Consider the following 11478-nt stretch of genomic DNA (forward strand, 5'->3'; position numbering starts at 1 on the left):
TCTCCAAAATTACTTATATAGTATTTTCTTATGTATGAGATGCATTTTCTTTTCCAATAATATATTTACATTTGGAGACACATTTTTCTTTTTGCAAAATCATGTTTTCTGAGTTGAGTAAATCTGCAGAACCTTATTGAACTATAAAAATGAACTACTATTTCACATGTTTTCTTGAATAGATATTGTGTTGCCTTCATATTATTTAACCATATAAACTCTTACAATTAAAATTTCATCGCAAGTCATAAAATACAATTATTGTGTTGTATTAATTGAAAAAGGCAAACAATGAACAAAAATAAATAAATATTGATGGTAACTTTTTGAAAGAAGTGGTAATTTTCTAGTAACCAAAAAATGTATTCATGGAGAAGTGGCGGAGCTACAATTGGAAAATTGCATGGTATAGAACTGGTAGATATGTAAATTATTTATTTTCAAAAAAATGTATATTCGTTGTATGTTTTTTTTCATGAGTTTATTTATTTAAATTTTGTCTCCTTTTGCGCTCTATACCACGAAATCTTGATTGCGCTCTATACCACAACACAAATCATTATTGTATTTCAAAAATGGAAATAAGAAAAATTGAAAAATAAAATTTAATTCATTCATACGCCATTCTATAATAATATAATAATAAAAGATACTTCAGACTTTGAAAAGATCACAATGTACTTTAATATCACCATATCAGAAATTAATAAAATTAAAATATCGATAACGATCCATAATCAATAAATCAAAATTGATAAGTCAATATCTTAATGTTGGAAAATTATATGCACAGCGGAAGCATACCATGATCTTACTGCTTACATGAATAATAGATAACCAATATCGTTTATGCTAGACCACATAATCATCTAGAACACATAAACATACTGAAATTTAATTCGATAGATACCTCTTGAAGCGTGAACAGATACCTTCAAGCGAATCCCCAAGTTAGACAGACCTTCAAGTGAATCTACAAGATAGCTATGGTCTTCTACAGTGATCCCAAGTTCACATCTGAACTCTCTCAATACTTGGGTGGGCAAGTATCGAATAGAAAACTAATCAATCTTTTTCTAGGTTAGGAGAATCTCTATTTATAGAGATTTCTTCCCCAATCCAAAAAAGAGAAGAAAACCCAATTTTCTTGAAAAACAAGAAAACCCACGCCTACTCCTTTTTCCCTTAAGAAATAGGATTCTGAGTTCTAGTTAAATATGGGCACCGGAGGGACCACAGAATTAATTACTGAGGCTTCCTATTATGGAAATAATTCCAAACAATTAATTTGAATTATTCTTACCATAATAAATTACAAATCATTTCACTAGAAATTCGTAATTGCACTCCTCTATTTATATTTCATAATTCCCCATTAAACACTTATGTAATTCCCCATGTTAAGATTTCAGATACTAATCAATAAATTAAATTACTGACGAATTTAACTTAATGATTAATTTCCTTTAGAGCACTACTTAACTTATTTCATGTGTCGGATTCATAAATCCACTTGCAAGGTTTGACACGATGAAAACTTATAAGTTTCTCAAAAAGGCATATCAATCAATCTCTATAACGAGACATGGATTCCATCAACTAACTTATTATTTCACCAATATATATTATTATCATCCCACTTACCAGGCATATTGACCCATCTCAGAGTCTCACCTTTTAATAAATCAAAACAATAATTAATATATACAGATCATAATAGTTATATCAGGATTAAGAATATAAGTACATTTAATAGTTTAGAGAAAATGTTTTGTCAGTCAGTCTAAAACAACTATCTCTACTCGGTCCCGTTCAATACATACAAAATGCACTAGCACAAGAAGTTGGAACTATACCGTTCCCATAATCAAGATAAATTACATATAATCTTGTGCTACAATCGTACCGATGGCATGTCCAATTTCCATCCTAGATTGTGAACAAAAAACTTTATACTTATAAGAACCGATGATTTAATCTTCTGTGTATAAGCTAAAACTCTACACACTAAATCATCTACTATATAAGTAAATAGACACCATAAATGAATATATGATCTATTAAAATTGAGCAAATATTTATTCTATAATAAATAGTATTTCTTAACACATGGTTAATAGTATATATCCCAACACTTAATTGTTCTATTTATAACGATTTAACATATCTATAAATAATATTCAATAAATCAAATTAATAAACTTTAAAATCGATCTGAACCTTTATACTGAGGGTATAAGGAAAAAAGTGAAACAAGAATTACTTGTCTCACCAAAAGAACAAAAAGATTACCTTTTAGTCTTTAGATATGAGTGCAGTTGTGTGAAGTAGAAGACAAAATTAGAAAATGCATAGAGGCAGTGATAAATTCAATATTCAAAGCTGTGAGTGAGAAAAAGACAACTCTTTTATGAGCTACGTAATCTAGGTAAGAAAAATATGTCTTTTTGTTAGTGACTTTTTTCACTGATCAGTTTACCTTACAAACAGGGGATCTCTTTTTTCTTCCTTTCAAAGAAAAGTGAAATGTACAATTTAGTGCAGAAAGAGTTTCTAAATTTTATCACAACTCTCAAAATAAATTGACGTGAAATCACTAAATAGGTACGTTAGTTGAGCCTCAGAAAAAAAAATAGTATTTAAAGTTAAGTTGAAAAAAGGTCGTTCGATGAGATTGAAAAACAAGTTTCGAATACCAACAAAAGTAATAGTATTATAGATAAAAAGGTTTAATATGAAGCTCAGAATCTAAATGACGTGAAATAAAAAAAAAAACTAGATTGATTAAAGTCGACGACTAAGTTTTGAAAATCTATCTTTTAACACAATTATTTAGTGCACTATCGAGGCATAGGGTCAACTAAATGAATCAGTCTAACAATCGTTATAGTCAATATAATGTAGCTTTCCATTTAGTCTTTATTTATCATGTCATAACTTTGGTCCATTTAGTCTTTTATTTCACGTCATTGAGGTTTCAAACTCATTAATTTGCTTGAGGTTGGACACTACAATTTTGAGATAAGAGGGTTAATTATGTGATAAACATTCTTCGCCTCCAATTTCGATATCGTTAAAAACGAAAAAAGATTGGAAAAAAAGGACATACATCACAATTTTGAGTAGAAAAAAAATTCAAAAGTAGACTCAGTTATCACATGCATGAGTTGGCCCACGAGCATGAGTTGTCAAATTAAGACACTACACTATATGAGAGTAGGAAAAAAACAAGGTTAATTGAGTTGAAAATTAAGACAAGTAAATTGGAAATGGAATGATTGCATAGTAGTACTAAACATCTTTTTTAATTAATTTCTTTAAGATATGACAGCCATTGGCAAAATAAAGATTGTCTTATTTTTAACTTTTTGAGTCTTTCAACAAATGCAAAAGAGATTTTATCTGCAAAATTTTGGAAATTTGCTAAGAAGACATTAGACATGAATTGGAGTTATATCAAGTACAGCAGCACTTGTTAAATTTTGAAATTTATTTGAAGAATAAGTAATCAAATATTAAAGATAAAACATAAAACAAAATATATGTTTGTCTTGATATGCTAATAATACTATTGAAAAAATAAAAGTAAACCATGTATTATACGTTAAAAATGGTCCTAAATATCCCCCCCACTTCTTTCTGGCTTTATCTTTTTGTTCTTTTTTTTAAAGCTTTCATGGAGAATTGTAATTCCCATTTCCAAGAAAATACAAAAATAAATCAAGCAATTATCCCTTCCTCTATATAATTAATTAATAATTACATAAAAACATGTACATTTTGAATTGGATAATAATAATTAGAAACTAAAGATCTTTCCTGCATATTTTCTTAGTCTCTCAATGTGGCTTGAGATCAGAATCTCTTCGGAGAACATAAACACGCCTGCATATTAAAAAATCAACAAAAATAAAAATTAAAAGTAGAAAAAAAAAGGGTCAAAAATACGTCTAAACTATATAAAATAGAATTTTATAAAAGAGGGGGGAAAAGATTGATACATTGAAGCAACGTCTTCTTCTCTGATGTCTCTTCAATACTTTATTCAATTTATCAGCCATTTCTGTGTGTGAAAGGATTTCGCCAGTTGGTGAGCCGGAGAACACGTGGCTTCTTTCGATTGGAGGAGACCATAATCCACTTTTAGAGTAATCAAAACCAAATTCCGTTAAATCGGAGAATTTAGAGAGCAGTCTCTCTGATACTGACTTGGAAACTAATTGAATTTTCAATGGATAAGAAATTATAGGTTCGTCTTCTAATTGCCATGAACTTGGAGAGCAGGAAGATGAGATTTCAGATATGGTGGGCATATTTATTTTTTTAATTGAAAAAAAAAAGAAAGAGATTTAAGAAGAAAAGGAAGTAAAGAAAAAGGAGACAAGATTTATTAGAGAAGAATATAAAAAGGAATGCATGATAAGGACGTGTGTGGATGGATGTATGCAATCATATAATGGTGAGCGAGGGGAAAAGAGAAAAGTCGACGTGGGTAGCATTATTTGTGAATTGAGGTTCATATTTCGTGTTACAATATATCAATATACCTTTATGTGGTTGGTGAGCAGTGGCGGAGGGAGGATTTTCATCAAGGGGGTTCAAAAAAAAAATTAATCACATAAATAATAAAGCATATACATATATCTAAACACTTAAATAGATCATTACAATTGTACTTTACGAGGTTTCATATCTTGAAATGTCTTAATAATAGCATCATTGGGAATACTATCAAATACATCTTTTTCTACAAAAGGCACCAAACAACCACTAAAAAAATCATCACTCATTTGACTTCGCAAGTCATTCTTGATAAACTTCATTGCCGAGAAAGCTCTTTCAACGGATGCAGTGGCAACTGGTAGAAGTAGAGCAAGTTTCACTAAGCGGAACACCAAAGGATAATTTGAATTTTTTTTGTTTGGACTAATCTTTTGGAAAGATCACAAAGTCCATTTAGATCAGAGAACCTTTCATCAACATCACGAACATCAACAATGTAACTTGCAAGTTGATTCTCAAGAGTATCCATATTAAATTCATCAAAATCATTTGGATATAATTCAACCATCCTCATTATTTTTTTGCTGTCAAAACTTGAAAACGAGTTAATTGGATTCAAACAAGCAATTCCATGGAGCAAATCAATAGATACCTCGTTAAAACGATCATTAAGCTCTTGAAGTTGTCGATCAATAATATTGCAAAACACTTCAACACGGTAATGATGTAAGACTGTATAGTGAGCAAGTCTTCGCCGTGATCTTAAAGAGCTAACATATGGCTCCTCAAAGTTAGGTATCAAAATTTCATGTTTGGTACAAAATATAGATACCTTAGCAATAAGAGAATTCCATTCATCATCCCTTAAAACTTGCAACCTTTTCTTTGCTACTTCAACTAGTAGCATGACATTTGCAACATCTTGCTCCTTTCTTTGTAAGCATTTATTGAGCTCATTTGAGATTGCTAATACATCTCTCATCAAATGCAACATGAACGCAACCTCAAATGTTTGACAAGATTCAAGATGTCCCATTGCATTGGCTCTTTCATCCATACTTCGTGCATCAAGAGCAAGTGATTCAAGAACTTCAACAATAGAGCCAAACATAAGAATAAAATTGTTAAAGGATTTATAATGAGATCCCCAACGAGTATCACAAGCTCTTGAAAGACCAAGTTGTTGATTCAGCCCCCTACCGATTGTCAATTCACCCATATCTAATGCATCTTGAATTGTTGCTTTTTGAGAATCTCGTAAATCATCCATACGCTTAAAAAAAGATCTCAATACATTAAAAATATTTGAGACCAATACTACAAGTTTTTCCACTTCAACACACTTTTTAGAGACCCCAACAAGAGTTAGTTGAAGTTGATGAGCAAAACAATGTATAGAATGAGCCGATCTACTTTCTTGCCTAATCAACATTTTTAAGTCCATTGACCTCACCTTGCATATTGCTTGCCCCATCGTAACATTGTCCACGCACACGTGATGGACTCAAAGAATGTTGAGCAAGTAAATTAATAATTGTCTCTTTCAAGGATAATGCACTAGTATCTTGAATATGAACAATGTCAATAAGTCGCACCATCACAAATTCCATTCTATCAACATATCGTAATACAATAGCCATTTGCTCCTTGCGTGAAATATCAAAAGATTCATCAACTAGTAAGGCAAAGTAGTCACCATTTAGTTCCTCGAGAATAGCTTTAATTGTTTCTATCTTGCATGTAGTCACAATATCTTTTTGAATTATTGGAGAAGTCATTTGATCATTTTGAGGGGCATGTTCAAGTACATAATCACAAATTTTATCACATCTTTTTGCATACCATGAGAGAATTTGAAGAAAATTACCCTACTAAGTGATGATTTAGATTCATCATGACCTCGAAATGCGAGGCCTTGAGTTATGAGAAGTCTTACTACATCAACCGAAACACTTAAGCGGATATAATATCCATGTTTAATTTGATTAGATTGACTCTCAAATGCAGATTGAATCGATTGTTTTGCCGTAATAAATCCTGACATTTCTTTTTTGATCGATTATGTGGGCTATTCTGCAGACCAATATGCTTGTCAAGACCACTCTTTTTATTCCAATTCTTAAATCCTGTACATGAAAATACTTCGCCTCCACCTTGATTAATATTATGATCTTTAAATAGATAGCAATACAAACAATAGGTTGCATCTTTACTAACACTATACTCCAACCAATCATGATTAAAATGACGCATTGCTCTAGAAATATTTGTTTGAGGGTACTCATGCACCTCCAAGCGAGGTTGACAAGGACCATTCACAAGGTATGCCTTTCTAATAACATCACGATGATTTGGATGATAATTCAATATTGAAGTTCTTTCACCGGGATCAAACTTTAAAGTACTCAAATCAAATTCTTGAGAAGAATGTGATGGTACTTCAGAATGATTGACATTTTCTTCTTGGTTAGATTGACTTTGACTATGAGAGGTTAAACTTGATTTCGATATTGGGGTAAAATACTTCTTCATTGAATATTAAGACTGGATTGTAAAGTAAAAGTTTAGTTAGAATTTAAGAGAAATAAACACACATTCAAAAGTCAGAACTATTAAAAAAAAAAGCATACACACAATAAGGACCAAAACCAAAAAGTTTAAGCAATGGTTATTTGATTATTACATTATATTTCTCTATCTCTCCAATTTTAGATTAAGAAAATATATTAAATTAGCCAAACAAAAAAAATGAAACTTCAATGATATCAATAATTCAGCCAACTAAAAGAAAGCACATCAAGAAATAACGAAATAAGGTATATAGAAATCTAGTAAGAAAAAAGGGAACCAAAAACATACCTAAGTAGTTATTAATGGAGATGAAAGAAACGATTGCGGATATAGACTTCAAGATTTCAATAATGACCAATCCAACAGAAGCAGCAAGCAGTAGTGACAAGGAGCAGCCAGCAGCGACAAGCAGCAGCCAGAGCAAGGAAGAAGACTGATGAAAAAAATAAAACGTGAAAAAATCCTAAAAGAAGAAAAGGATTTTTTAATATTTGACTTTGTAATTAGGGATTATCAGGGTTTTAATAAAGAAAAAAAGGGGCTTTTTAATATTTGACTTTATAATTAGGGATTAAACTAATAAATCTTAAATTCCCGCCTAAAATATAAGCTGATAAAAATTGCCTCTGTTCGGATTCGAACACGCGACCTCACGTGCAGGAACGCAAATTCTTGAACCCCCAACGCTACTGAGCTACGCCTTTGGTGTATGTTCAGGGGGTTCAATATTATATATATATACATAAATAAAAAATTTAATCGTATATATATAGTGTAATTTTTTGACGATGGGGGTTCGGATGAACCCCCTTGGTTCAACGTAAATCCGCCCCTGTTGGTGAGTAGTCCATCGAGCTCGAATTATGACATGTTTCTATTCAACATCTCAATATATGATAAAGAATTTTAATAAGTATAGGTTTTTCGAATCAACTTTAGTGTATATTTTTAAGACTCTATTAGGCAGTTAAGTTAATTATATAAAATATGTTATTTCTTTTAATTGTACATATTTTTCTTAATGGATTGTAAGAATTCAGATGTTTTCTAATTTAGGTTAATGCGTATAATTAAATATGACGAGATATTTTATGTGGTTAACTTAACTATCTAATAGAATATTGAGAACTCACACAACTTTTTATTTTCCAAAGCTTTATTCGAAATTGTCTAATTAGAACATTTTATCATGTGTTTAAGTGTTTAATTAGAACAAACAATAATTCGCACGATAAATTAAATTTGCTTATAAATTTAAAAAACTAATTATGTATTAAGCCATATAAAATTCATTTAATTGTAGAAATTGGATAAGTAAATTAAAACTAACTATTTTTTATAATGGAGGTATCACGTAATTAGTAATACGATAGAGAAGGAGTACTATTTTGCTAACGCTCTTTTTTTTACTGTGAGTTTTGGAAAGGTTAATGATTCCTATCTATGTTAAGTTCCCTTCTTGGTGGAAATGTTTTAATTTTTTTAATTCTCTGGATGTTGAATCATAGGACTTTATTTCCTATGAAAATTAGTTATTAATGCCTTCGATTAGGAGAGTGGTCCTCATTAATAAAATGAGACACAAGTCCAAAAAAAAAAAAAAAAAATCGCTAATATTGTTCTTTATTTGTTTCTTAAACATTACTTATTTATCATCCACACGATGTAATTGTTACTATGTATTTGTATAGCATCAAATTATGACAAATTAAATCCTCTATATATAAGTAACTTGTAAATTTCGAGGTCTTAAATGACCTTTCACCTAACAATGATATAAATCAACAAAGACAATTTGTGCCAAGAAACATTTAATCTTTTCCCTCATTGCTATATATATCATAGTCTCTATGCATATTGATAAAGTAGACTCACATGGGAGTTAACAATAGACTAAAATGACTGTACAATATATACAAACAATTAATACACAATCATTTTAAGCTGGCATATCCAAGATTTGCAAGTTTTCTAGTCTACCTTAAGATCTGGATCCTAATTGCCACCTTATTTCTATGTGCAAGTGGCTTCAAGTTCATGTATTTTGCTATTAGATCAATTCCAAACGAAACCACCATAATGCTAGGAGCGCTTTCATCTCTTATGTGCCTTACATATATAGAGTGATTGGTGAATATCATATTCGTTAAACAAAATAAAAATTTCCAATAAAAGATACTAATAATGAGTAATGAGTCTCATACAATGAATATTCAACCATTAAGCATTTAACATAATTTCTAGCTTCGTGCCACTGGAGCTTCCGAAGGTCATTATGATCGCTTCCTGTTGTAAAAAGGCGGCACTCCTTAGGTGAAACCTCTTTCAAATGTCCGATCATGTGTCAATTTAAAATAACAAACGATAAAGGTTTTTTTATGAAATACGAGGGGACAATCTCTTGTATTCTCTTTGGATTGCCACAAATATTTCGTCTTATTTGATTTTGCCACGTGCCATGATCTGATTCGTTCCTATTACTTCATCCGATTTTTCCACATACAAATTATATGTTCATTTTTTGGGATAAATACTGATCTGGCAAATAGTTTTAATTCCCATGTTAGAAAATTTTGATAAAATAAGATATAGTATATGTCATTTAATGTACATATAGCTAGGACAAAAATAAAAGATATTTTGCAGAGACAAAATCATGGTATGACACTTTCGTACAATGACCAAGATTGGTTGTAAGTCAGTGCTATTAACTATTGATGCGACAACAAATAAATGTGAGTGATAATTATAGGTATCATCATCTATATTATTAGGGGTATGCCAGAATATTTAATGACGTAATTTAAAGGTTATTTAACACTATTATTTTTTGATTATTTTTAAACTACTCTTTTAAAAATGTAAAGTAGTTAAGAACTCCCTTAAATGAAAGATAAATGTGACAAAAGACTTAATAATTTTCTTAAACTTTGAATAATTAACTTATTTTAAATAATAAAAAAACTCTCAACAATTTACTTAATATGTACTCGAAGGAGTGGTGAGTAATGTAGATCTGATCCATTTTATCATAACAAGACAATGACAAACATGATACTATATAAAACAAAAAAGGGTTAACACTGCACATAAATGTATTAAGTTAATAATTTGGTCTAAAATTATTTTATCGTCAATAATTTGATCAAAAAATAATTCTACTGCTAATAATATAATCCAAAATAGGCTTATTGTTACTTATGGGTCAAATAATCCTCTTTCTCTTAAACAAACAAGAAATTGTATCATTACCGATCATAAATTATGGACTAGAATTGACGTGAGTAATATTTAAGGAAGTGAAAGTATAATTTTCTCATATTGATCATTGGATTCCACCAAAATATCAGCCATAAAGATTTACCTTGTACATATAATAATGTAAGGTAAACACTAAACACTAAACACACATCATTGTATGCAATTATTAGGAGTATATATGTGATCTTTATTTGAGTAAATTCCAATAACCTTTAGTTAATGACAAGATTGACTCAAATTAATCAATTTAGATAGGTGACAAGGGTATTTTGGTATGACAACCTATCAGTCTATTACACACAAATAGAAGTTTAATAAAATCCTTTTAAACTTTACCAAAATATATCAAAGAAATTTATGCAAGATACAACAATGAGAATTTTTCTCTTTGTTCGTTTGAAGGTCAAGTAAACAATTAAAAGGATAAAAGTGGGCTTACTCATATGGATTCGTCTCAATTCATTGATGAGCCCAATTGAATTTAGAATGGAGAAAGTAGCCCGAACTTAACAACAAACAGCCCATTTTTATGGGCCAACACTCTCGGTTTCGTTTGAGATTGTAGTTGAGCACGCCACAGAAGTTTGATCAAACATGCTATTAACCTTTGAAGTTTTTCGTTAGAATTCATTAGCAGGGACTAAAATTTTTTAGATGTAAATCCTCATTGATTTGAAGTATGTAAACTGGAGAATTATCATGTTAACAATTTCTTTCCATCTTATCACTGGACTTTGGAATTATTATTTTTTTTAAAAAAAGGAATTTATCAAGAAATGGACAATGCAATCTGGATTTGAGGGATCCAGGGTGCAAAATATTTTTTTCTTCCGTTACAAAAACTGATCTTAATGTTAATGAATTAATTACTCATGTTGAAAAATACGTAACGATAATATTTTTCAAAAAAATGTTTAGTAGAGAATTAAACACTCATCACAAAATGCGGGATCCAAAATCACATCAACCTCCTTAAAAGACAAAACTACCCTCCATGACTTAGTTTATACCAGAACTAATGACCTACATCCCCACTGTCTATATGGTAGTTTTGTCTTTTTCCATATTTCTCTTTTCGAAAAAGTGACTCTTTCATTTTTCACTTCTCCTATAATATTTGTTCTTTGGAGAACATACGTCTCC

The 11478-nt window shown here is 30.3% G+C and overlaps 2 protein-coding genes across 2 annotated transcripts; both read right to left on the reverse strand.

Annotated features, from left to right (window-relative positions):
* Positions 1–3761: 3761 nt before the first annotated feature.
* On the reverse strand, positions 3762–4406 carry LOC125848655 (uncharacterized). Its single transcript, XM_049528570.1, has 2 exons — positions 4002–4406; positions 3762–3885 (listed from the first exon to the last, which is right to left on the reverse strand). The coding sequence occupies exons 1-2, from the start codon at positions 4311–4313 to the stop codon at positions 3856–3858; spliced, it is 342 nt and encodes a 113-aa protein (XP_049384527.1). The 5' UTR covers positions 4314–4406; the 3' UTR covers positions 3762–3855.
* A 258-nt stretch (positions 4407–4664) lies between these two features.
* LOC125847356 (uncharacterized) lies at positions 4665–5773 on the reverse strand. The gene is made up of 2 exons (XM_049526989.1): positions 4948–5773; positions 4665–4858 (listed from the first exon to the last, which is right to left on the reverse strand). Exons 1-2 carry the CDS (start codon positions 5771–5773, stop codon positions 4665–4667), a joined length of 1020 nt encoding a protein of 339 aa, XP_049382946.1.
* Between the last annotated feature and the right edge of the window lie 5705 nt (positions 5774–11478).

This window comes from Solanum stenotomum, chromosome 12, assembly GCF_019186545.1.
Source record: "Solanum stenotomum isolate F172 chromosome 12, ASM1918654v1, whole genome shotgun sequence".
Classification (NCBI taxonomy): domain Eukaryota; kingdom Viridiplantae; phylum Streptophyta; class Magnoliopsida; order Solanales; family Solanaceae; genus Solanum; species Solanum stenotomum.

What these genes read in the sequence shown, in the direction of transcription:
- LOC125848655 (XM_049528570.1), bottom strand. Translation starts at nt 4,313, where the DNA reads ATGCCCACCATATCTGAAATCTCATCTTCCTGCTCTCCAAGTTCATGG. An exon ending in GAAGAAGACGTTGCTTCAAT is followed by an intron (nt 3,886 to 4,001) that starts GTATCAATCTTT and finishes TTTAATATGCAG; the next exon opens with GCGTGTTTATGTTCTCCGAA.
- LOC125847356 (XM_049526989.1), bottom strand. Translation starts at nt 5,773, where the DNA reads ATGGATGATTTACGAGATTCTCAAAAAGCAACAATTCAAGATGCATTA. An exon ending in CTCTGATCTAAATGGACTTT is followed by an intron (nt 4,859 to 4,947) that starts GTGATCTTTCCA and finishes TACTTCTACCAG; the next exon opens with TTGCCACTGCATCCGTTGAA.